The sequence below is a fragment of the Tauraco erythrolophus genome, chromosome 1 (genome assembly GCF_009769465.1).
Source record: "Tauraco erythrolophus isolate bTauEry1 chromosome 1, bTauEry1.pri, whole genome shotgun sequence".
NCBI lineage: Eukaryota > Metazoa > Chordata > Aves > Musophagiformes > Musophagidae > Tauraco > Tauraco erythrolophus.
This window is the reverse complement of record NC_141465.1, coordinates 30623752-30650572: the sequence shown is the minus strand read 5'-3', so window position 1 is coordinate 30650572 and position 26821 is coordinate 30623752. Positions and strand designations below refer to the sequence as shown.

The 26821-nt window shown below is 43.6% G+C and overlaps 1 protein-coding gene across 6 annotated transcripts in view; it reads left to right on the top strand.

The window, feature by feature from the left end:
- Nucleotides 1–26821, top strand: part of TIAM1 (TIAM Rac1 associated GEF 1) — a 119757-nt gene that overhangs the window by 82002 nt on the left and 10934 nt on the right. For 2 of the 6 annotated variants that reach the window (XM_086631681.1, XM_086631697.1), the window contains 7 exons: nt 1018–1104; nt 4876–5100; nt 15129–15232; nt 23555–23734; nt 24179–24247; nt 24558–24683; nt 26332–26440. In XM_086631681.1, the coding sequence (XP_086487807.1) occupies nt 1018–1104; nt 4876–5100; nt 15129–15232; nt 23555–23734; nt 24179–24247; nt 24558–24683; nt 26332–26440 (900 nt within the window). Of the gene's footprint in view, nt 1–1017; nt 1105–4875; nt 5101–15125; nt 15233–19872; nt 19960–23554; nt 23735–24178; nt 24248–24557; nt 24684–26331; nt 26441–26821 lie in introns of those variants that run through there. The other 4 variants (XM_086631706.1, XM_086631688.1, XM_086631725.1 and 1 more) reach the window with 4 other exon arrangements.

Below are 26821 nucleotides of genomic sequence, written 5' to 3'. Positions count from 1 at the left end.
GGATGAAAAAAATAACTTCTTATCCATAAGCACCAACTTGAAGGGAGTCCTAAAGTCAGAATAGGCTCCCGGCACATCTGCTTCCTCTTGGCTGGTGACTGATTCCATGTCAAACAAGCATCTCCCCTCAGACGTTTGTAAATGTTTTTCTAGTCAGAGAAAGAGAGAGCAAATGGTTGCCTAAGCCCATTTAGGGAGTAATGAAGTTTCAGAAAGGCAAATGTTCTGCTTTAGATAACTCTCAACAGTAAATAAATAAACGCTATTTAACTAATGACATTGTATTTCCTTTACACATTGTTGTCTTACATGGTGTCAAACACAAATGGCAGGAAAATCACCAAAACCAAAAGTAACAGTACCATTTGCACTGTTTAAATTAAGCCAGTGTCAGTACTTCCATTATAAGGCTGGCCTATGGGTCTCTGATGTAGCCATAAAATGTGCACTGAGCTGAGACTTAGCAGATAACAGTCATGCCAGGAGCAGCTGAGAATAGAAAGGGGGAGAAGAGGAAGCAGCATTTTTACAAATATACCCAGTCTAGGACTTTTGAAAAGTAAAAGTTGGCATTCTGCTTTAGCAGGCACTGGTGTGCCTTGTCTGAGTTCAAGATGTCATGTCAGCCATAGCTCTCCATTTCCGGGCTTTTGTCGGTTTGGGTCACAAACCACATCTCTGCGCTGCTTTTGTCTGCAAACACCAAAACTTCTTGAAGTGACCTTTTGTGGCAAGAGAACTGGAAGTCTGTTCCAATATTTTGCAGCTGTGGTATCCTTAAATAAAGCTGTAGATGATTTATGTATCAACTCAGAAATTCAGTTCAGGTTTTTGTTAAAGCCACTTTCATTTTTTAACTTTCCCTTTCCATTTGTAAAGGTTTATGGGAAAAGAGAAGGGAGAAATTCCTGACTACTCACTGCAGGGACAGCACAGCCTTACCTGCAGTGTGTGCAGTTGTTAGGACATGCTGGAAGTGGTTGGCTTTACTAACTGTCTCAGTGGGTATCTACCTAGGTTTCTCTCTGTCCTCCGTGGAAGAAGAAGGGATTCGTCGGCTATATGTGAACGGTGTCAAAGAGACAGGCCTAGCCTTCAAGAAAGGTAAAAGACTTCTTTTAAAAGTGCTTTTGTTATTGTTTGTTTAATCGCGATATAGACCGTGAGCTTGTTGGGATGGGAGCTTTACAGACATATCAAATCAGAGTCCCAGTCCAAAAGACATCATGGTCTTTTGGGAAGAACCTGAGGTACTGAATACATGTCTGTTCTGCTTTTGGGATCAGCTGTGCTATATAGTCAACCTCTTTCAAAAACTTTTGAGTTGCTATACGTGTAGCAGGGTCAGCATGTCCCTTGCAGCAAGAAAGAGGAGCAGAGGCCCTCTCAAGTCAGTCACTGTAAGATAAATGGGTACAGTAGAAGTCAACATAGTGCTCTCCGTAGCTGGGATTACTGCCTCTAGTTTTGCTTCTAGCCTTTGCAGGAAGTATGACAGCACTTGGACCAGAAACTGGCAGAGATAACTAGGATGCTGGGCTAGTCCCAGGGCAGAGTAGGATATGGTTTAACTGCAGCCTACCCAAGCTGAGGTCAATCCCGACGCTGCCATGTCTTTAGTGCTTTTCCCATTCATTGCCCTTTTGAATGTGCTGGCACTGCTGCTCTTGCAGTCACAGGATGGGCTGGTCAAGGACATGGGCAGCTGAAACCTAAACAGATTTTAAAGCATAACATGGGGAGCATGAAGACTGAGAAGCCTCTCATCTCTTCGTAACCCATCAGTGTATGCAGAGTCCGGAAAAACACCTTCAGAGTTTTCTTGGCGACTGGTTATGTGGTCTTGCAGAGCTTATTCAACAGCCAGCTGTTGCTGAAAGCAACAGGGGTTGATGTCCCTCAAACCTCTCCATCCCTTTGCTTTGTGCTGACTCTGGCACCCTGCTGAGCCGATGCAGCTCACCATCTTGATAGAAAACGTCCATGGCAGAAATGCATGGCCGCTTTTCCAGCCCAGGGAGTCAGCTTGTGTTGCAGTGAAGCGCACGGTGGAAGTGGCACAGTGGAGGGACAGGACCGCACAGACAGAAACTGGGAAAGAAGAAGCAGGGGATGGGGAGCAGTTTTGGCTGCTGGGAGCCTGGAGTTTCACTCATCTGTAGCCTCTAACCCTGACTTAGGAAAACCACATAGGTGGTTCTGGAGGCTGCTGCATGTGTTTATTGAGCTTGAGAAGGCCATCTTTCTCTTTCCTGTTCCTTCTCCCCTCACCTCAGCCCCATATGATTCCCTGGGTGACCATGTGGGTGTTCTGCCAAAAGCCCTGAGTCGGGCCTGGGCGACAGCTCTCTGCCAGCCTGTCACAGGGAAATAAAACCCTGTGGGCTTGCTGCAGGGAGCAAAGAGAACACAAGGGTGAGGGGTTTGCAGCAGGGCTTCCTTATTTTGCTTTTAGAAAATGTTTGAACAACAATTTAAATGAATGCATGAACACAGACTGCCTCCTGTGGGGCTGAAATGCTACAACATGCTTTCGATAGTATGTTGCTCTTCATAATTGATAAAAAAGCCACTTCTGTATGAACAGTATGTGGCAGGATATTGTGACAAGATACTCGTAGTTCGCAGAAAGCGGGGAGGAAAACTCTCTCTTCCTCCCATTATTTACATTCATGTTTGCCTTTGACTGCACTTCCTATAGTAAGTCTAACCAGAAGAGATAGAGTATTTCATTTTAAATCTTTTCTCCAATTAGAAAATTTAAGTTTTATTTTCCCCTAATACTTTTTATGATTTATCTTTTTGGTTTTTCTGTTGATCTGCATTAGCTAGACCATTGTTGGAATTTGAGGTGCGTGATTCTGCTGAGATAGGCATGATGCTTTATCCTAAATGATTCAAAACAAGGATTACAAGCAGTAAATGAAGCCCCAGATAAGATGTTTATGGTTGCAGGCATATTAATGTGCTACCATTATGACATGGCATCACTAAGTAGAATAAATGAAATAATGTGAAATGCTTGACTTGCTTTGTTTTGTCCTTGTTTCAAATATGATTTTCTGGTCCATTTACTTTGTAGCTATTCTATCTAGTTCATTTTATTCTCTCCGAAACTGCATGCCATACTACAGTTTCTGGGCACAATTACATGCATTTAGAAAGATCTCAATTTTCCTAAAGAAGACTGAAGCTCTTTAGCCCCATCCTTCCATGTATCTTTCTTGAATGTGGGTAGGTAATCTGTTTGCTGGAGGATCATAGAATCATAGAATGGTTTGGGTTGGAAGGGACCTCAAAGGTCATCTAGTTCCAACCCCCCTGCCATGGGCAGGAACACCCTCCACTACGCCAGGTTGCTCCAAGCCTCATCCAACCTGGCCTTGAACACTTCCAGGGATGGGACATCCACAACTTCTCTGGGCAACCTGTTCCTGTGCCTCACCACCCTCAGAGTGAAAAATTTCTTCCTTATATCTAATCTAAATCTCCCCTCTTTCAGTTTAAAGCCATTGCCCCTTGTCTTATCACTACATGCCCTTGTAAAAAGTCCCTCTCCAGCTTTCCTGTAAGCCTCTTTAAGTAAGGCTGCAATGCCTGGATGCAGCTAAGCTCAGCTTGCAGCTCAGGCTCATTGAGTCAGGCCTTTCATCCAGGCTTAAGGGGTGGAAAGACTCATCCTCTGCATGGTTGCCCAGCCAGAGGATGGCATGGCACAAGGGCAGATCACCCCCACAGAGCAGTTCTTCCAACCCTGTAAATTCCACCTTTCATTCCTGTAAATGCCAGGACGGTGACCGAGGTGCTGCAGCAGTCCCGTTGGCAGGCCAGTGGCTGTTGCAGAGTAAGCTTTCCCACCGACTGTGCCCGGTGGGCTGGCTCCTGGGGGGATGTCTGCGGGGACTGCCAGCATCACCCTCAAGCAGAGACAGAAGCTGCAGTGGCAGCAGCAGCTCCAACGATCAAGGCTGTCAGCACCGGTGTGCCCTGGCACACTGCTGCCTGCCTGACCCTAAAGATTATTTGGGATTAAACCCTGGTCCAGCTTGCTGTTGTTAGTTGGAGAGCAGGCCCCGCTGGTTAAGGGGAAGGTCAGGTTTCCTGCAGCACCTCATAGGGCTGCACGTGATCTGTCAGCATCGCCGTGTCACCCCTGAAGCGAGCAGGAGTCAGCTGTTTTCTCTGCAGATCTCCTGTTCCCTTGGGTGCTGGTGCTATAAATAGCTCCTGAAATCAGATTGGAAAAAAACCCATGACTAACTTAACCAAGCACTAAAATTTGCCTTTTGAAGATCTGTGTACTAGGACATGATTGAGACAGGGCCAGAGAGGAGGCTGTTCTGAAGTCCTACACCGTACGCCCTGGCTGAGTCGGAAATGTTTTCTCTCCTCCTAGGTGTATGGGTAGGTGACCACTTCAAATAAAAGTCTTCACTTATATGGAAAGCTAAAAGCAAGAATCAAGCCAGCCCAGCTACTCCATCCTTCCCCCATCCTGTGTGCAGCGCCTCACAAGTCTGACTCTGTCCTTCCGTATAGATTTATTTACGAGCAATGCGTTGTGTAGGGTGCCTTGCTGTGCAGCAGCTGTTTCCTTGCAGAGTGACGTGACGAAAAAGGGGATGTCTTGTTGCTGGTACGTTGTGAGGGACTTCCTGGGCACCGTGCTCTTAGGGATAGTACTGGAGTACCAGCCTGACAATAGATCTCGCAAAAGGCCATCAAATTTCAATATAATTTGCAGTCCTAAATGTTTACTTTATGTCTAGACATAGCACTGCTGGCACTTCATAAACACCCGGCCAAGCTCCTTGATGCCTGTGGGTAACAGAAACGTTACTGTGCAAGTCTTACCTGTTCCTTTCTGTGTTGCAGGCCTGAAAGCTGGTGATGAAATTGTGGAGATTAACAAGAAAGCTGCTGAGGATCTGGACTCAGCTTTGCTGAAAGATGCCCTTGTTCAGCCTTCGCTGTTTCTTACCGTGCGCACCTATCCTGAGATAGAGGAAGGGCAGAAACTAATGCAGCCACCACCGCGTCGCTTGGAAAATCCATCTGACTTGAGTGACAGCGCACTGACATTTGCTGGGAGCAACCAAGGTATTGGGTTCAAAGTAGAAATTACCAGGAGGAGGATTCATGCTTACAATGTGCTGGTGTAATCCCATTGATCCCTGCATGTAACTTCGACAGTGGAAGTGAGAGGAATTACAGTCTGAATGTTCTGGACAGGTAATACATGGGAGCTCTGGAAGCTGTAAGGTATAATCTGCGGTAGCAGTGAAGGAATGGCTGTGTACACGGTTAGGCTGTGAAACGTGTGTCATCGCCAAATGCACGTCACATCATCTAGCTGTGCCTCCAGCAAGTGGCAGAACTGATAGCTCGCTTCTGGGCTGCTCAGGAGGTGCCTTTACCTCTGGGTTTGCCCACAGGATGTATGTATGACAGGGAAGGAAGAGCGGATAAGCATTTGCCCTCTCTGGGATTAGGCAGGAGCAGAGGAGCCCTGTGTGTTTGCTGACATGCATAAATAACTCACAAGGACAGTTCAAAACACCTAAAGGTAGGGATTGACATTAGAGCCAAAGGTATCTAACTGGTCCCACAGCACGCTGCGGTGGGAAGGGGCATTCCTGCCCACTGTGCTGCCCTGTTCAGAGAACTGAACTGTCAGAAAATCAATCCCTAACGAATGGGAATTGTTTGCCACTAGTTTAGCTTCCTGAACTGGCTGAGGGCAAGCACTGGTGCTAGGTTAAGAGAAATGACTGCAGAAGAGCAGGACCACCTCCTTGGCAGTTGCTAGCCATTACCTCTGTAAGACAAGGGGGTTGGACATTGCACTGGGATAGCAGGAAAACTCCCACTCCTCTTACTTGCCTGCTTAGTCAAGCCTTAACTTCTCGGCTTCTAAATGGCTCCTGTACTCGAAAACAGAAGAGAATACTGGACGTATCTGCTTGCTTTAGTTTTTTTGAATCATTTAAAATCCAGGATAAATGAATGGAATGGCCAAACAGAAGTAGTTTCTAGATAATCAAAACTATTCTGAGCTGAGGGAAATTTCGACTTCCAGTCTAAAGTAAATGGTGCCTGAATATTTCAAAATATTTTTGTTTTCTCCCCAAAGTAAAGGTTTCAGAAATGTCAAAATAATTGTTTTGACAACAATGAAACAATTTTGTTTCAGGCATTTGGAATAAAAAGCCGAAGTGTAAGGGGAGCTGTTAAAGCCCTTCACTGGGGTTAAAGTCAGCCTTATCCCAGGACATGTCTGTCTAATCGCTGCAATCACTCAGTGTAGGGCCTTCTGGAAGGAGTCTGGGTGCAAACTGGAGTTGACCCAGGAGCAGTGTGAGTGCATTAGCATGATGCTGAGCTGGAGCAAATGAGCCACAGTGAAAAATAGTTTGCTTGGGCTCCGGACCCAGCTGACTCATCTCTGCCTGCAAAGGGTCACGGAGGTGCAGTCTGCCTTTCCACATTTCTGGATGCTGCTCTGGTTTTGCTTAAAATACTAAGAGTGGTCTAGCAAAAATGTCATTGTTCAAGTGATGGGAACACGTAGTGGGGAAAGGGGAAGCTGGACCCCTAGTCTGACTTTGGGGAGCGTGATATTCATAGCAAGTGGAATAGTGTGAACAGGAAAGCTTAGAAACAGCTTATTGCAAATACCTCTGAAGGGACTGATAAAAGCAACCTCATGTAAGATATGGGATAAACCCTCAAAGGCCGTTAAAGATTTTCAGAAGGACATTTTCCCCTTTTAATTTTAATTCAACTTTTCCCAGTTAGGCTTTTGTGCTGAAAAATGGAGATCATCTTGTACGTTTTTAGAGTTGGCCACAAGATGCCCCCATTTCCTACTTAACACCAGCTCTTCGTGGGCCTCATCCTTTTGTCCTTGCCTGTGCTGTTACACTGATACCCCAAGTGCTGAATCCTCTTACTCCAACTTTTGACTGAAGTGAGTGTCTGCCCTGGGTGCAAAGAATTGGGAACTGGGAATTTTTGTATTCAGTGATTTCTGAGCCAGAGACGTCACATGTTGTACAGGGTCTCAACAGTTGGTCTCAACAAGCACTGTTCTTTGCATCATTATTTTGAGGGTCTTCGAGGGGTCCTTTTCCTTGCTGAAGGGTGAGATAGTGCATCATTTGTCAAATGTGTCTGAAGAACCTAACATTTGTCTTTTAGTATAATCCGGTAATAACCCTGCATGCCCCATGTGAAATGAAGACATAGGATGTGGCTGATGGACACGTCACGGCAAAATCAGACCTCCTGCCTCCGCTGCTTTGTAGACATGACTTCCTTTGTGCTGCTCCCAACTTGAGTGGTGTCTATCCTGTTTTTGTGGTTATCGCAGCGATGTGGAACGGCTGCTTGTTTTTCCATGTCCTGCAGTGAGCATGTGACTGTCTGGTGAGCCAAAGTGCTTGCTGCTTAAATAGCTCCCCAGGACCTGGGGTAAGCTTTAGGGCTTCCTTTTCCCTTCAGATTTCTCTCAGTACAGCTGCCCTTCACTTTTGGTATTCTGTAGTCAGCTCCTTTGCCCTTTCTTTCAAGCAGCACAGAAGCTAGAGCTCTCTTGACATTTACCTTCCTTCAAAATGCAGCAAACTTTGTGGTGGGAATTGCCTTCATTCCTCCTCAAAGGGGGAGGAACGCTTCTTTAACCAACAGAAGCAACACAGTAGTTCATCAGATGTGCAGGTGTCTGGCAGCTTCTGAAAGTGCCTGTGGTTGCCATATGAAATATGCCTCTGAAGAACGATGTGAAGAAGGTGTTTAAAGCTAAACAATGCTGATGCTCTAATTTGGGATGACTTAGCCTGAGGTGGGAGTGAAATCAAGGATCTGCACCCAAGTGTGCGGTTGGGAGGCAAGGTGTTTTGATCTTCCCCATGTATTTCTCTCTATTCAGGTGTTTGTAGAACACACTGTTTTACTGAAGCCTCTCTTGTTCTGGCCCTGTGCTTTTTCAGGGATTCATTACTTAAAATGGGGTCCACGAAAAAAATTTAAAAAGGGGTATGTGCTTTTATTCGGGAAATTGTGGCTGTATCTTAGATTTTTGGTCTCGACTCTGCAGCTTCTTGTAGAGAGCAGTCGAGTGTGAAATACCCACTGACCCATTTATTTGTGTCCTTGTTGATTACTGGCAGTTTGGCTGGCTGGGCAAATCAGCTCAGTGATTTCTGTTACACGCTTTATTTATAGAATGCAGATTTTTTCTTTGGTCCTGAAGTAGCGTAGCCCCTGTTTCAGCAGGGGGGGTGAAACATTGCAGGGTCAGAATGTCAGCAGGTATAAATCACCTGTAGGCACATCCATTCTGCAGAAATTCAGGGTCTGGTTGACCAGCCGTGCTGGTGTCCTATCATTGTCTTCTTCACTAGCAATTCTTCATCAGCTATAAAGGCAGCAAAGGGTAGATTTTTTGTGTGAAGCAAATCATGTTTGTTTTCAACAGAAAGATGCTGTTACTTTTTTTTTTTTTTTTTTTTTTTTTTTTTTTTTTTGATAGGAAGCTTTCCTAATGCCTTATTGCTCAGTTGGAGGTCTTCCACGAGCAAAGCAGGGCTGTTTCGGGGAGTCGACCTCCCAGAAGTGACTGCTAGTGCTCCTGTTAAATACAATGTTTCTTACAGCTGTTTCATTATTTGGAACTACCTTGTATATACTGAGGTTGGGGCTAAAGCTGCAATTCAGCTCTGGGCCACCGGTTACTTCATTGTGTTTATTTAAAAGGTTATTCTGGAAATGACCTTGGATTTTATATCTCTAATTGATGTGAAAAAATATCATCTTGAGTATGATGTATACTTTCCCCTAGGAATTCACACTGCATCAGGTTTGCAGAGCCACGAGTTTCGTTCCTTTCATCTGTTATTGTTTTTCCTGGCTTTCAGTCTTCTCTCCTGTTAATGCAGCCTGCATAAATCTGGTTGAGGAGGACTAGCTCTCATTCTGTCTGGAGCCCCACAGCATGTTTTCCTGATTGCCTAAAAGTATCAGAGAGAGCTGTCTCCTCTCCCCATGAGGAGTGTTTTGTCTCCCCATTCTGCTCCACTTAAGCCAGGGAATGAGAGGCTGAAAGCTGGAAACACAGGGTTGCATCTCCCCGGAATCATAACGAAGCTATTTTGTTACTAGAAGGAGATTTGGGAATGGGAGCAGCATCCATATTTGTTTGTGGTCTCCCCACCATTCACTACCTTTTTTTACTCTGCAGTAGAGTTTCTGAGGTTTAGGCTTTGTATGCTCTGGTATTTTGGAGACCTCTAGCATGAGGGATAACTCTGCAAGGATAACTGTGAGCCATATAAATCACCATGCAGAATGTATAAATGATAAAAAAGAAAGCATACACCTGTTTGAATATATATATTAATCTTACAGAAATGAAGCAACTAGGTATTTTTAAGGAGCCTATTATTTTGTCATTCAGAAAGCAGGAGAACCAGAGGCTGAAGTTAGCACACATTCCAAAGACCGTGGTATAAAACTGAAACAAACTTTCATTGCACTATGAGAATGGACACTATTTTACATTCCATCCTCGTCCTGTCACAGGTCCCCTTAGGCTAAGTAATTTGGTTTTCAGAACAAGCTGAGACTAACAGTAACCTTAATTTCTCAGGGTTATTTTCCTGAGGCAGACAGCTAATTTCATACCTTTTGTAGCATGTTAAAAAGTATTGTTATCATTCAGTGCTTGATTTAACAATTCCAGGGGCATTTGCTGCAGCAGCAATCTGAGGGTCTTGCGTATAATTAATCAGAGACATGCAGTTGTTTGTGAGATCTATTTTCTAAAAGCTTAAAAGCCAAAGCTCAAGGATGTGGCCTTAGTCAAAGTTGCATTCAGAGGTCTCATTTGTGGCTTTTCTAAAGTCTGCCTGAGCTGCTGTTGAAATAAGCAGCGTGGCTATTAGCACATTAGTTTTTGCATTGCAGCTTTGGGTTTCTGACCCTTTCCGTTTTAGCTGCAGAAAGCATCCCTGCTCCCTTACTCCCGGATTTCTAATCTTAATATTCTTGCTGTGTTGCCGCTCCCTCTACTGGCACCGCGAGCCGGAAGCTGCAGCACGGTACTTGCGGAAGGAAAGGCTGGTATTTCTCGTCTCAGAGTCTCTGGCTTCCAAGGTCCCTGAGCACATGCTTCATTTTTATGTCTATGAAACTCCTATTTATTCCAAAGAGGCTACTCAAGCCTATTACAAGTGTCTGACTAGGCACCTGACCTGAGAGGCTGAAAAATGACCGTGGTGCAGTTGGTACAGGGAAGGTTTCATTGAATCTGCATTTTTCCCAAGAAGAGTGAATGAACTGAATGACATTCAGCACAGATTTTTTCTTTGTTTGCACAATTTATTACCTAGTTGAAATGGAAAGAGAAGGAAAAGAGCTCTTTTGAAAGAAAAAGAGATTTATGGGCTTGTTCTATAGCTCTCCAGGAAAGTTATAGTTTCCCAGTTCAGTCCTCTTCTGTTCTTTGGTTGCCCAGTTGACTGAAACTGTGATAGCTGTAGCTCTGTTTTACAGGTCTTTTGGAGAAGTTACCAACTCTGTAGGACTTCCCAATGGGACGGAGTACCCCAGTCTAAAATGATGTTTCCTTCTTCGTGGACAGTGTTTCAGTGTTTAAAAGCTAACCAGAATTCTAAAAAAGAAAAATATGCATACTTACCTTTTTTTGTTGTGGATTTATGGGCAAAATTTTATCTCAATTAAAAATTTAATCAGAGAGACAGTTCCCTAACAAGTTGTATTAAAATTGTTCCATGTATGACAAAGTCTCTTCTGAAAGATGCTCCGTTGTCATAATAGGGCTGTTCCCCAGCAGCATTTAGAAATGACACGTTCTGTTTAAGGAAGTTGCTGTCGAACTGCCCAAGTGATGCTCTTTTCTTTTAAGACTACAGTCAAACGTGAGGCACTGAAAGCACCGAAACCTTCGCAGCACTTCTCACAGGAGCGCAGACACCCGCATGTCTTGGCTGGGATTCAGCTGGGATAGTCACATTCTGCCTGGTCCGTATTTCTTCTGCGGTTTCAGCTCGGGTGGGGATCGCTCCTTATTTCCCGCTGAAAGTGATGAAGCAATCGCTGCATTTGACTTCCAGCATCGCTGAGTTTCATTGATGAAAGAAGGGCGGAGGAGCACGACGCGCCTTTTGCAGGGAGCGAGCAGTGGCAGACGGGCAGGGAAGGACACCGGCCTGAGCTCCTTGGCCCCTAACACTTGCCGTCCGGCTGCAGCAGTCCCAGATCTCTGCCTCAGTCTCATAGCAAGGTGTTTTTTGGGGCACTGAGATGTGTAAACAACCTGTTCGAACAACTGAGACACCTTAAAGTTACAAACCAAAGTTTTCAGCCATCCGAGCCTGTTGTTGCTTCTGGCCTACAGCATGTAACACGCTGGCAGATGGCTGCCCTTGTCAGCACTTCCCCATCGCAGCCATCACGGAGACTAAATTCAGTATTGCCAGTTCCACATACTTGGGAACAAGGCATTAAGATGCTAAAATTATGAACACGGAGGGTTTTCTGATTTGTATGCTGCTTTTCGTGTTAGTAGGATGTGCGCTTCTGAGCTTTGCACCACAGCTGACAGAGCCTGGCTGGGAATATTTATTTCCACTGCATTAGAATAAAAATAATCTGGCACCAAGAAGCGGGCTTTAAGAGCAGTACCAAATATCGTGGAAGTCTCATTAAAATCTTGAGCGACAGCAACCTTGCAAATTGGAAGGTTTTCCAATGCAGCAGCCATGGAAAATTTTAGCCAAGTGTTGGCATGGTGCTTAAGCTTTACGTGATTCTCCAGGCCTTTAAGCCCCAGCACCTTTGCTCCAGTGATATAAGACTTCCTTTTATTTTGCTAGTTCTAGCCATAAGAAGGAGTTATTTAATGGGCATTAGTCATAATGTCACGGATATTACACTGCTGAGGCAACTTGGGAGCTTGTGTGACCTCCATCTGTGCTGGTGGCCATATGGAATTGACCCCCTTTTCCTGCTGCTTTTTGGATTTCCCTTTCTAATTCCTTAATGTCAAGCGAAGCCCACGCGTTACCGTCCCTAGCAAATGGTAGTGGTTGGGCAGCGTTCAGGTGCTGCAGAAGGAAACGAGCACGTTGTCCTCAGAGCTCCTGACAGAGCTAAATAAAGATTTACAGGGAAAAAATAAAATGATGTAACGTACCTGACAGAAATGGGATGGTAACTGGAAGATATTAAGAGGCAGGAACGTGCGGCATTATTGAGCTGATTGCCTGCGTTTAACAACCAGCAGATAAACCTGCTAAAGTCGATGTTGGCTTTGGCAGCTTAAGACATTAGAAATACCCTGAGCATGTGTACTGTGTGACTGCTCATTAAGGCGTAAGTGAAATATTGCTGTCCACTGGGTAAAAGTGTTTATCCTGCAGGAAACAGATGAAGTGGGGTTTTAATATACAGGAAAAGAAAAAAATGGTAGCTTAAAAGCAAAACCCCAAACCCTCAAACAAACATTATTTGCCTTGGCTCGGGGTGAGAAACAGCTGTAGGATGTATTTCACACAGCTTATAATGGGAAATTAATTGCAGGGAAAAAACACAGACTGCCCAAAACAAATTATGACACATAGCACGTTTTTTTTCTCTTATTTTTTAATGGAAAGCTTAAGGGGTTTAAGAATTTTTTCACACATTAATAGAGAGACCAGAAAGCTGATAGTTCAAGTTGATAAAATCTGGGCAAGGCTCAGGAAACCTAACTTCTTACAGAAAAAACACTTCTTCAGATAGGTTTTGTGTTGCCAAACAATCCCTGCAGGCACATCTTTTTAAAAGGTAAACCCTGTCTTCTCAGAAAAGAGAGATGTCTTCTGGAATCTTAGCTATGAACTTCCTTCTGTGTCCTTTTAATTTCATTTTATGGCGAATTTAGCTCCATCTCAGTAGGCAGAATATGTTTTGAATTTATTTTTGATTGGATTTCTGGAATTGTAGTTTTTCCAAATCATTTCCAGACTCAACAAAGTGGAAATCTTGCACAGTCGTGCAAATTGGTTTTGGTGGTTGTGGCTGAAAGCTCGCAAGAACAGCAACTGAAAGTTGGTACTGAGGAACCCAGATCTGGATCTCTGCCCTCAGTCTTGATGTAGAGAACCTTATCTAGGATGTGTTTGCAAACGAACTCTATGCATTAACATAAAACTCATTGAAAGAAGAGCAGTGAAGGGTCAGCAGAATTTTGCTTATTTGTTGAGGAAACATTTCCTAGAGACTATAATTTCTATATCACAAAGCCTATTTCAATCCAATATAAATACAAACAAACACACTAGATGTGTGTAATCCTTTCTTCTCCCCCCAGATCTCTTGATTTTGAAAGCAGCCTGCCATTTTATCCGAATTAAAAAGACCATCCACACTATTTTAGCCTTTTTGGCCATGCTGAAATATATCAGTATGACAGATGTATGTTATCATCACTGTGGCCTTTTTACTCACAGCATTGCTATCTAGCCAAGTGCTTCTTATAGACAAATATACGTGACTTACCTAAATTGAGATGCCTCATTGAAAAATAGCAAGTAACATGAGATTCAGCATGGGACTAACACAGAAATGGTGCTGCATCTGATGTGCCAAATCACTGTTAATCTTTGTAAAATGCCATGTTTCAGTCAAGTGGTGAACAGGAAGGTACGGCTGCTGGACCACTGAGCGCTGACAGCATGATAGCATGCTGTTGGGCTTGCTTCTGTTCTTAGGACTAGCAAACAAAAAAACCCACTGGTTTGAAAAATTTTCTATTCAGTTTTCCACCAAAAGATTTAAGCAATACGTGCTAACAACACAACCAAACCCAATGCTAATATAGGCTGTTGAGTCTTGGGTATTAAAAAGCAGAGGTTTTCTGTGTTGCCGCATCCATTGAACATTGATTATGTTTTTCTGCATTATCTGAATGGAATAAAGGGTACAATCCCTGGTGGAACATTCAGTGTCCTATTTGTGTGGCAGGATGCGGGCAGGGAGGTATACTCAGAAACCACCCTTCCCCATCCAGCTCCAGGAGTGGCACCATAGAAAAAACTCTTCTTTGTGAGGTGGAGAGGAGGAAAGAGGAAGGGTAAAAGGAATTAGCGTCTGGACTTAGCTACTGTGAAGCGTCTCTTCGTGACAGCTTGAAGCTCAATTGAGGCACACAGGAATTTCCTGGCAGAGTTAATTCCATCACTGGTCATTATAATTTGCCATAGCTAGGAGCTGGATGTATATTAAATCGTTTTTTTCTGTGAAGACTGGTTCATACTGCTTCTTACAGCTATTTGAGTCAGAGAATGAGATCCCCCAAAAAGTTATTTGTGCATAGAGCTCTCAGGCTGGGATTAGTTCTGCTCTTTCTTTTGTTACTTGCAGGTAATTCATCATTTACTTACAAGAAGTCGCAAAGGAGTTATTAACTGTATCAACAACATAGTCTCCAGAAGAGTGCTTAGACATAGAGCGGCATAGTTGTTGCCAAGAACTGATGGAAGTGAAATTTAGTTTTCAGTGAATGTAATAGGCTCCTAAAAACTGCTAAAACTGGATTTGTTTCCTGAAAAATCAACATCAAAACTCAGTAGTGGGTGTGTTAGGCCAAAACTGCAAGCAATTTCAAATCATCACGTTCGACTTAACTCAGAGGAAGGACTGACAAGGCTTGCTTGCTTCTTGGCACAGCCTGCCCAGTCACATTCCGCAGTTTCCATTTGGAACCACTGAAGTATAAAGACAGGCAATTGCTCACCAGCCAAGAAATTAACAATAAACCAAAGAATTCCAATGCGGCATTTTAGCCTTATCTCTGAATCGGTTCAGCTTTCGTAGTTCCCAACTAAATAATGTGTCTGGCCATAACCTGTTTATTTTTACACCTGTAGTTAAACCTGGCCCCTGCTGTACACCGAGGTAGTCCTCTGAGGTCATTGAGTGCCTCTGGCACAACGTCCTGTTGGCATGTCCTTGGGTGCAGAATGGGGCCTGGCCCTCCATGGGAACATCCTGTCTGTTGCGCCCAGTTTTTTGCATTTTTGGGGATTATGGTTGGGTTTTCACTCACGTCTCAATTTCAGCAGGGCACTCTCTTTTCGGCGACCCGGAAAGCTCTGTTGAGACAGCTCCAGAGGAGGCGGAAGCACAAGACTTGGAGTCATCTGATGAGGCCGATAAAACAACCAAGGTGAGAAAGTTTCATTTTTGCATGACAAGGAGCGAAAGCGCAGTACGCTCGCAGCTGATGTGCTGACTTCACAGCTGCACACAATTACAGCATCTTTCCTGGGAAAATGTTAATCTTACTTTTAAGGTGTTTACGGATGATATTGAATGTAACAAATTACAGCTTTGATTACGGCGCATCACTACCTCTTGAGCAAGACTTGTGCCCTTTTTCCAGGGCTGATTCACATTGTCAGCATCTTGTGATAATATTCCCACATAGTTTTTAAATGTGATGGCTTATCACCTACTTCACCAGAGCAGGTCAGCTAAACCAAAAGATCAGATGGATTATTACAATTTCTTATTTTCTCCATTTCTAGGCATAGGAGGAATGTAAGTTAAACAGTATTTCCTTAAATCACTAGCATAGCAGCATGCTAGTTTTTAAATGCAAACTAATTATAGCCAATCTACCTGAAATTGAAGCAAAACTCTCCAATTATAGCTAAGAGGTTGTGTAAATGGATTGCTAATTGTCACCTATTAAGGGATGGGTTTGGCAATGGTTGGTAGTTTGCACTTGCTGTGGTGCTGAGGGGCTTTACACAACATTAGGTGTGATGATTAGTGGCTTTTGAGGGAGAATCAAGTGAGACTATTTTAAAGACATTGATTGCTTTTAGGTATTTGTTGCATAGGTGATGGTGAGAGCTTACAGCCATTTTTCTACAGAATTAATGATCTAATGAGAATCAGATCTCACTCAGTTTTTGCTGATGTACCAGTGTGTTTTTTCTCAGCTCTGGTTTTAACTAAAATGTGTTATAGTGAGCTCTGAACTGGTCCCGGTGCTATTCCTCTCGTCATTGTAGTGAAAGGAAGGAAGGAAAAGACCCTGGCCTCTTGTTTCCTGATCTCTTACGTCATGCTAGCCTGTAGTTTTGTCTTTGATAGCCGGACAGTGGAAGTCAGATAAGAGAAGACATTCCTATGCATGAAATACATGTGGAGCTTGCATGCAGAGAAGGTGATTGCTGTTACAGTTTGTTTCCAGGTTTCATTACGGAACTTTTTCTTGTACGTAGAAAGAATTTCTTCTCCAGTAAGTGGAAGTGTTTGTTGATGCTTTGGGATTTTTGACTGTAAATATGTGGGATTTTCATATGCTCTGAAAACAGTCTCTTCTGTTAAACACTGAAGCTGCGGAAGAGCACCGAGCATAACACATAGCTACTTGGGGAATAAATGTTCTCGCTGTGTTTTCTGTAGCTTTCTATTTCTGAACTGTGTGACAGGCTGTGGGGTTCCATTTTTTATCTTGCCTCCTGGATCTTCAGAGCTGTAATTGCCTGAAGCAAGGCGTAAGGATTACGTGATTAGCCCTCTGGCTCAGCAGATTTAGTTAAACTGAGAAATGTTCATTAGCAGCTTTAATGCTTAATATTCATAAATTGGGAGAGTAACTCGTAACTCTAACAAGCCTCGGTTGCCAACGAGAGGAAAATCTGTCTCTCTGTAAATGGAATGTTGACATCAGTACATGTTTTCTTTTATAATTCAGAAATATGTCTTGTTTTGTTTGTGTGATACAGAGAGGAGTGAGGCATTTTTCTTCACATTCTGTTTCTTATGGGATGAACTGCTTGAAATGGTTTTCCATAAAAAAAGAAGCACACATGTACGTATAGTATATACGTTGTGCTCCATTTGGGAAACTCATGAACGCCACTGTCCCTGTTCACATAGAAGAGCTCTGTACTAAGTGGGCTTGTTTCGTGGTTCTTCTCTAACGAAAGCTACAGAAACCCTCTAATGCTTATAGAGAATTCCAGTGTGGGGTAGAGGGGAGGATATCATTGCTTGCTAATCGCATGCTGATTTTTAAATACAACAACAATGAGAAAAAACCTAACCTAAAAAAGCTCAGTTAACCACAGGGTTTTCCTAATCCCTTTGCGTTTCTGGATGCTGGGGAAAGCCAATCTGCATGGGAAGTAAGGAGTCTACAACACATATTTTTCCATGAAAAGTCACCCCTGGGCTGGTACGTTGAGAAAAAAGCAAAGATGTTTTCCTGTCCATGCACTGCCACACCTTTCCATGCTCCCAGGATTATGGAGCAGAAGATTAAGCTGATGTCCTCAGCACTGTTTTACACGGGTTATTTTTGTACGTGGGAAGTGAAACGCTCAGCCCTCGTACCACCAGGAGGAGCATCTTCCCCGCTATCGCCATTACAGCCACAGCTTCCAGTCTCCCTCGGATGGTGGAGTTCAGGGGAGACTTTCTTTCTTGTCTGCCCTTCTTGGCAAAAGCAGGGCAGGAGCACTCTCATCCATTCACCGCTGGGCAGCAGAGGAAATCCAGTTTAACTACGCTGGAGCCTCCCAGCTAAACGCAGAGTTCCCCTTCTTTCAGCGCAGAGGAAGCGTTAGCAGCCGAAGACCCAAAAATAGGGTTTGGGATACCTTTTGCCTTGCGATAGCATGATCCTGGGGCAGGGTTGAATCCTGCAAACAGCACCGCGCCGTGCTGCTGGCGGTCTGCTGATGCCTGCAGAGTGCTGCAGAGGAGAAGAGCTCCGAGCTTCTCCAAGGAAACTTCCTGGCTCTCCATCCAGCAAAGCGATCCTGGGAGAAAGTTAATAATTCATGGGTAAAGGAGAGGAACGCCGCGCTGCAGCTCTCCTTCATCTGCTCGTGTAGCACAGGCTGGGTGGGCTTTTTGTGGAGGTAAGCTGTTTGAAATCCTACCAAAAGCTGGGCGTCGGTCCCTTCTGACTTGCCTGTAATTTCGTCGCATAGGTGGTAGGTGGATTTATGACACAGGAGGTACTCGAATGTGTCTTCTCTTCTTCTCCTCCTCCTCCTCCTCCTCCCTCCCGGCTGTCTCTTTCCCTTCCCCCAGCCCAGCATGTGTGCACGTGGGTGTGTTTCCTTAGTAGTGGTGCGTTTGTTTCTTAATCTGCAAAAGCCTCCAAGCTGTTGATGGTGGTGAAGGATTTGAAGGGTATACCAGTAGCTCTGAGGATTCCTCCCTGTTCCGAAAATCTTATCTTCTGTGTATCCTAAAGACCTAATAACGTAGAGTTTACTTCTCCATCACTATTGTCAAAAGAATTGTTATAATAATAAGCAAAAATGGGATGTCTGTAGAACTATTCTCATAAAATAATAGAAACCCATTTCCAAGATGGCTTGAGGCATCTGTAGTGCAGCGGTGTGGGATAGCTGTTGTTCTTTGGACTTGCTCCCTATCTAATTTCATGATGCCTTTCCAGTATCCAGCAGCCGCCTTAGGTACGGTATCTCTTGGGTTGAAATCTGTGTAAACAGTAGGAAGCAGGTACGCTTTCTGGCTGCAACTCTATTCCTTTAAGCCGTGCAACTGACAGTGGCCCGAGTTACGCTCCCATGTGCTTCTGCTCTGGCATGGGCTCCTGACTTTCCCTTCTCTCCCTATTTTGCGTGGGAGCCAAGAGGAGAGTAGGGGAAAGGAAATCCTGCTCTCTGCCACCTCTTCAGGCTTGTTTTCATCTAGCTTGTGAGTTCGAGTTTCAGGTTGTTTACGAAATCTAGATGATGCCCCTCTGTTAGTCTCCAATTCAACAGGGTATGGGGAACATTTCGTTCCAGAGTAATTTCTTAATTGGTTACTTGCCTTTGTGGTGAACTGACTGTTTTGACCTTTTACATATTGTAGAATAAATTGAGGTTCAAAGGAGATACCTTGAAAACTGAGTATAAGTGTGAGTTCTTAATGTTCCAGGTTACCAAAGGCTAAGATGGGTGTTGTGTTGCATCTCGAGATCAATCTTTGTGCATATTTTTTCCTGTAGTGGTCCTTTGAATTTATTTGGGATGTGTTTTAAAAACTGTCATCAGTTAAAATACTGCAGGACACTCATTTCTCCCTGTTTCTAATTAAAGACATCTGCCTCTTGAAATGAAAGCTAATTACCTTGCAGCACTTGTGCTTGGGGGAGCGTGCTGTATCGGGCTGTGTGTGTACATGCTTATACTATTTAGAGGTATTTTTTTTCTGAGAAAATAGGTCGTTTTCCCTCTGCAGCATTATTCAAGACCAGAATTAAGTCTCAAAACCTTCAATGTGTTGCAATAGATGTGAAAGGATTAGAATGGGGATTTGAGGGGTAGGTTTTCCGGTAGTGTAATTGGCTTTTTTAAGTTCTTTTAATTCTGTGTCTCGGTCCCTTCAGATGTTTAATATTCTTCAGCTGTGCCGTTCGTAGCCAATCGGCTTGTGCTCAGCCACAGGCAACAGACATTTATATTCCTGGGCTGCCTTCACCTCTGCTTTGCTGCATTTCAGCCTCTCTGCTGAAGTTTTCCTCTTAACGAGTCTATGAAAAACAGCGTTGAGTTCTCAGCTTCGACTGGGAGCCGGATCTTAATTCCAGCTGATGCGGTGAGTGAACGAGGCCGGCGGCAAATGATACATGCGAAAGGCTTTGCTTAGAGAAATATGGTCCCTGCCCTTCCTTATTAAAATGCAGCCGTCTTCTGCATTGCGTGCCAAGTAAGCAGCACGGAGTATCTGTCTGGAGTGGGAAAGCCTTTTCGGATCAGCTGAAGATGTGGAGAACTGGGATTTTCCTCCTAGCTGAGTGACAGCTCTGGCAATACTGCCTTTCCAGCGATGTCGGCTCTTTGGAGAGTTAACCGTAAACTCAAGAACGAAAGCGCTGGGCGAGCTGGTGACTCTCTGTACCGTATGCTGTATTTGGTGAGCAGATCTACTGTGCAACGCGACTAGTCTAAGTAATTAGCAGTTAAACGCATTTTCATGCTGTTTTAATTTTCAGGTTATGAATTTGAGGCTGAGCTGTAACGTATATACCCTGTAGGGGCTTTTTGTTGCTGTGCAATGTCATTAGCAGTGCATGAAAGGATGCCATGTGCCTGAGTTTTGTTCGGGAGATCAGTACTGCTTAGAGTTTGCCATCCGTGGCGGAACAGAGGTGCTGCATGTCGTTCAAGGGAGCAATCTGCCTGATGCCCAGGCACCCGTATATTTTTATTTGGTGAGCACAAGGGGAAATGGCACTCCGCTCTCACAACTATAGGCAGGCAGCCAAAATTCCCCACTGTGGGCAGCATCAGCATGCTTGATGAGTTTAAGGACGTGCTCCTCCTGCATGGGAAGGATGTGAGCTTAGCTCTTCTGCCAAGCCTCCTGCTGAGGAAGGGTTAATGTACTTGCAAAATAAACTTGGCTTTACAGCCCAGTTGTGCCAGCCCTCCGTCTCATTTTAAGGTTGCTAGATGGGATTGCTTGCAGAATTGTGCCTGAAGTGCGATGCTGTATTTCTCCTGGAGGAATCCTCGTTCAGTGCTATCATGTTGCAGCTGGCAAACAGCTGGTACTGGCAGACAAAAGGATCTGTTTCTTTTCCAGACCTTCTCTACTCTATCCACTTTCTTAAGGAAAATGGGGATGGAGAGGCTTTTGTTAATACTGTCCGGGAGTTTTCAGCAAAACAGCTGTGGTCTGAACATCCCTGGGTGCAGTATGCATCTGCTTTCTGCCTAGAAATTGATTTTTTTAAAGTAAATATAAGGTAGCGAGGATTACGTTCAGGAAGGAAACCAGGAATGAAAATTTGTTCAATGAACAAGCAAGAAAACAGGTTTGTGAACATTGTTGTGCAGTAGACTTCTCATCTGTCCAAAGAGCATTGGGTGAATGATGCTTGGGAAGTATGTAGAAGAGGTGAGGCAGGGCAGCGGGAAGGCAGAGCTCAGCCCTGCCGCAGGCTGGAGCCGGCCATGGCTGAAGTCAGCGAGCGGTTCGTTAAGTGTGCACAGGTGGAGATAAGGCTTTTACAAGTCTTCTACGCTTCCTTTTTGGCATATGGGTGTAGCTGTTCCTTCTGGGGCACACTGTATGCCTATATGACAGTTATCCAATTTTCAACTACTTGCTGGTGTTTCATGGTGTAAGTGGATTTTCACTCTCTTTCTGGGTCACCCATCTTTCACTGCAACTTACTGCAAGTCCGTTCGCAGGATGGTGAGCTGTCTGCGGGGTATCAAGCATGAACTGCTTAAAACACTTAGTTTATTTTTAGGGTTCGATTCCATACTTGGTTTACACATTGTAACTATTTTTAAGTGTACATTGGGCTCTTACAACAAAATGTCACTGGATATGCCCTCCTCAAATACTCTTTCACAAAATAGTCTTAAGAAAGCTAAATGTATCTGCAGATTCAGATTAACATCTGTTAATTGTCAGTTCTTTGTCCCTTTCCAGCAGAGTGGGTAACTCGGGGGAGGAGTTGAGGAACATGGTTTAGGGACCCTGACAGTGCAGGGTGAATGGTTGGACTCGATGATCTTGAGGGTCTCTTCCAACCAGATGATTCTATGATTCAGGCCGTTTTTTTTTTTGCCTGCACTGGAGCCATACTTTCACCTACTGTACTTTGTGGATTGGGGCTGTTGGGATCAAGATCGCACCTGTTGAAATCTAATGCAAACTTAACCTAAAATTTTGATTATGCTTTGGATTTACTTAAGAGTACAGCAAGTATAGGTGGAACCTTGCTGAGAAGGAAAAGGAATTACTTTGACTAATAAATCCAACTCTGTGACATGGGCCATTACCAGAATCTGAGTGAGTTTGAAGTGAATTGGTCAACTTACTGCTTCCCCCTGCCCTCCACTTACAATGGTTTTCCTTTCTTCCTCATCTGAGTTAAACCTCAGATACTGAAGATGAATATTTTTCCTGTAATAAACTGCATCCAAGAGGCATTTTTGCATAGACAGTCAGTTGCAATTAGTTCATTGCTTGCATTTGTGTCCTGAAGAAAATTATCCTTTGCATAACAAGCATCTTTAGTAATATGCCTTGCAGTGGTACACTTAGGTAAGCATTTACAGCCATAAAAGCTGTAAATTTAGGGAAAGCAACTGTATTATGGCAGGAAATCCTTTACTTGTCACTAGCATGGTTAATGCTCCTCTTGGGCTTCATGGCTGTGTAGTGCTATAGGTGCACTGAGAGGGGAGAATAGCTGCATGTGAGCAGACTGCGCAGCTTAAAAAATACAGAGGTTTTTCAGCACTGAGTCATCACGAAGGTGTGGGGTACTGCAGACTCTGGGTGATGTTCTTGCTACCTGCTGGTGAGAGTGAAGTGGTGTCCCAGGGGTCAGAGCTCTGTCTCCAAACTGCAAGGTGGTGATGTGCTCTCTTCTTTATTTTTTTTTTTTATTTTATTTTTATTTTTTTTGTTTGTTTGGGGTTTTTTTTTTGGGGGGGGGCAGGTTTTTTTTGCCTCCTCTCTTTGCATATTCTCTGTTTGAACAGACTAATTTTGGGTAAGTTGCTTTAGTATGGACTGGAGGGCTACAGAGACAGTGCTGGAAGGTCACTAAATCTGGGTTAAGATACTGTGGCAGGATTAGATGCAGAAGGTTAGAGAGATATGATCAAGTGCAGCTGCTCTTTTCCCTCCCATGCTCCCACGCTCCCTCCAGGTCACTGGGAAGGATGGAGACCGAGCACACTGCTGCTTTGGCAACCCTAGAAGCCTGGGGCTGTCGTCACTGACACCAGAGACTATACCTGCTCCAAACTTTTCAGCGTAACGAAAGATGTGAGAAGATGATCTAACATGAGGAGGTGAAGAGAGGATAACTGTCTTTATATATAGACAGCTGATTAAACATTAAAGAAACCAGCTAGATGTAAAAGCTCTGAAAAACCTGACTTACAGGGAAGAAATTCACCCTGCAAGGCATGTTTCCAGACACAGACCAGATCTACGGTTACTTTCCCAAAGAGCTTGCTTTTGAAGCCCGGAGAGGCTTGGGTTCCCCAGATGGCTCTTCTTCCCCAAAGTGGTTTCTATCTCTGCTTTGTCTCCTTGGTTGTGTTGACACAGCTATTTACAGAACTGTTGCAAACTGGATTAGGGAACTGGCAGAGGGCTGGGGTGTGAGTTTTGTTTGCACAGTCATTTTTAGTTCCCGATTCTTGAGCCTTTTTGTTTGTTTGTTTTTCAGTCTTAAATGCTGGACGAGCCTATTTTAATTAAAGCTCATGATTGTCTGATACCAGGAATGTTATTGAACATTCCATTCACTTGAATCGTACAACTCTTTTTTTTTTTTTTTCCCCCCCTTATTCTCAGTCACTGAGAGATAGGATAGACAGATCTATGAAATGATGTGTACACTTCTGGACTTTGGTGGCTGTTAAAAAGCCCCCAGGCTGCAACTGCTTAACTGCAAAGGCTTCTCAGCTCCATCGTTCCTACAGCTCTTACCTAAAATATTACCGCTCGTCTTTCCTTTTCCTTCTTTTTAAAGAGTACAGAGCAGGTCGCTGCTTTCTGTCGCAGTCTGCATGAAATGAACCCTTCTGATTCAAGTGCTCATCCTCAGGAATTTACAGGACCCCAGCTGGCCACCATGAGGCAGCTCACAGATGCAGATAAACTGCGAAAGGTTATCTGTGAACTTCTCGAGACGGAACGCACCTATGTCAAAGTAAGGGGTCTTGATGTATTGTTTCAGTCTGCTAATATTTCTCCTCCTTCTGGAAAATTTTGCTAGTTTCTCCTCTAATACTTCAAATGATGTTTTGTGCACGTATCTCTGCATTAACTTGCATTCAATCCTACAGCCTGTCCCTAGAATAGTAACTTAAACCTCTGAAATAAGTAGGCTTTCCAAATTCTGATTCTGTCATTTTGAAATTACTTGTCTGGTGTGCAGAAGAACACTGCTCAATGAGCTCCAGTATTGATTTTGTAAGTAAAACGGTATAAATGTTTCCTTTTACTATCTTAAATTCTGTGAAATCCAACTATTTTGTCTTATGTGTGAAAGGGAAAAGTTCATAGACTCGGTAAATGGTGATCTTTACCACTTCAGTAAATACTGAGAGGCAGTTCAAGGAACCAACATGGGAATCTTTTTCTGAATTTTTAGGACTTAAATTGTCTAATGGAGAGATACCTGAAGCCTCTACAAAAGGAAACGTTCCTCACACCAGATGAGGTATGTTAACTCTTCCTTCCCTTTTTGCTAGATAGTTTACACACACCTCTGCACTCCCCTCACTCCCCAGCTTGACTTGCTTGTCTGAGCAAGGGCTATGGAGAAATTTTGAATTACATTTCTTTTAAAATAATAGATTGAGTAGAGTATAAAGGAATTGCTCAGTAATGTATAGTCTAGTTTTTTTTTTCCTGACATCACACTGATTATACAATTGGACTGAGAATTTACTGAAGTTCTAGAAAATGTGATTTAGCTGCAAAGTGGTATTTTCAGCATCATGCTTTTTTTTTTTTTTTTCTCTTATTAGCTGGATGTTCTCTTTGGGAATCTGACTGAAATGGTAGCATTCCAGGTAGAGTTCTTGAAAACTCTTGAAGATGGAGTAAGGCTGGTTCCAGACCTGGAAAAGCTTGAAAAAGTTGAGCAATTTAAGGTAATCTTGTTGTCTACATTCAGAGTAGTCCTTTAACACTCTTTATTTTATTTGTCTGACTACTGTCACTGTTCATGTGAAAACCTACATCTGCTCAAGATTAATTGTTAGTTAATATTGGAACTGTTTGAAAACCATCCTGCTAACGATTGTAGTTCATGCTACATTTATCCATATAGAGCACTAAAAAAATCTGTAACGCCATGTGCTTTTAGATGCTATTCCTGCCCTTCTGCCAGATTTTTTTGTCTCAGGCTGTCACAAAAAGCTGGAAATGGAAAGTTACATAAAATCTTTGTTCTGACAAGTCTAATGTAGTAGTTCAGAAGCCTACTAGGGCTACAGATCAGAACTATAAATTGAATTCTGTATTGAGGCTTTTGATACATAGTGGAACTATATGGCAAAAACTATCAGCAGATATGCATCAAACATAGAAATGTAAACTAAAGATATATGAACTTCATTTTTTTAAAAAAAAGCAATAGTAAAATGTGGAAACAGAAACTTTGTTTTATTTCTAATGTAGTCATGTACTGGATATATGGCAAGTAGCTAATACAGTGTTTAGTCTTTGGGGAATTTTACTCTTGCTTTGAGCACTCACCTTGGTAGAGGACAGGATGTCTTGATGAATAATAATAATTCCATGGGGATTGCTCTTCAGCTAACACACAGCCCTGGAAGAACTACTGAAAGAAGTTGACTTTTTTGTATGTGTCTGGCTTTGCCATCAGGTACTTGTTTAAAACAAGCGTCAATGGTGAACACAGCCCTCGTGTAGCTAGAACACAGCTTTTGTTTTGTATAACAGAAAGCACGGAGGTACTTTTTTAGTGGAGGAAGCTTCTGTGACCACTGTGTGCTCTGAGCTTTGAGAGAGGAGTGTGGAAGAAGCTTCCTTATGGAGACAACTCTGTCTTCTGAGCGCTGCTGCTTATTCCACCTCTTTCCATAAAACATGCATCAACTTCGCTTCTGTCCTATGGGCATGGTCTGAAAGCAGTGTGCAAAATGAGACTTCAGGGATTCATGGTTTCAATTCCGCAGTTTGCTTCCCTCTGCTTGCTCTAGGCAAGCTGCCTAGGTGTTGTCGCCTCCAGCCCCATGTTGTCTTCTTCTTCCTAAGCGGGTAGTGGAGCAAATGCTTGACCATGGCATAGACCTGTTAGGGAAGGATTGTGTTTGGCCCTTAACACAAACTCATTTTCAAGAGAGTGAAGACCTTGGTGTGTTTGTGCAGGGGGATGATAGTCTTGCTTGCAGCTCCTTAGTGTCTTAATCTATTACAAAGTCAGATTCATCCAGTCCTTCCTGTGGCCTCTGGTCATTACTTAGATCAATAAGGGTTTAAGCTCAGGCATTTAAATACAGTTTGGGAGCTGTGAACCCAGTTCTCTGTATAGTCAGTGGTGTCTCCAGATGGTCCTAACAGGAATTTGGATAATGATGTTAATCACTTAGCCTCAATCCAGGCACCAAGGCTGGGCCTGTTTCTTGCTAGATGGTGTGAAAACACTCCAAAAATGCAGTGTCCTGTCATCTGGAAGCTAAATGGAAACTTCAGGTGACCCTGCAGAAGGGAAAATAACTCACTGGCTTTCATGTGCTTTTTTTTCTAACACCGTTTTTTTTTTTTAAATCCTAGAAAGTGTTGTTTTCCTTGGGTGGATCCTTTCTTTACTATGCTGACCGATTCAAGCTGTACAGTGCCTTCTGTGCCAGCCACACGAAGGTCCCCAAAGTACTGGTGAAAGGTAAGAGCCGTGTGCTGGACAAACAGACCTGGGCATGCAGAGAGAGAGATGTTGCAGTGAAGTGTTGGCTTGAGCTGGCACAGATTGCCCTTGTGGATGATGAAAGGTGGCCGCTGCACCCCAAACCATGCAGGGCAAGTTGTGGCAGAGGAATGGGGGCGCACATGTGCCTGGTTGCTCTCCAGGAGCCTCTGCAGTAGGGAAATAAGTCCATCTGGCTTAAGAGGCTCACAGAGAGCTCCATGCCATGGGTGTTCTTGGACCACCATCGATGTAATGATACCTGAGTAGCCCATTACAAGAGGTTGTTAACCTCATGTGTAGTTTTTCCCCCCACAATTTATTCTCCCTTGACATGTTCAGTTTCTTTTCAGTCATGTG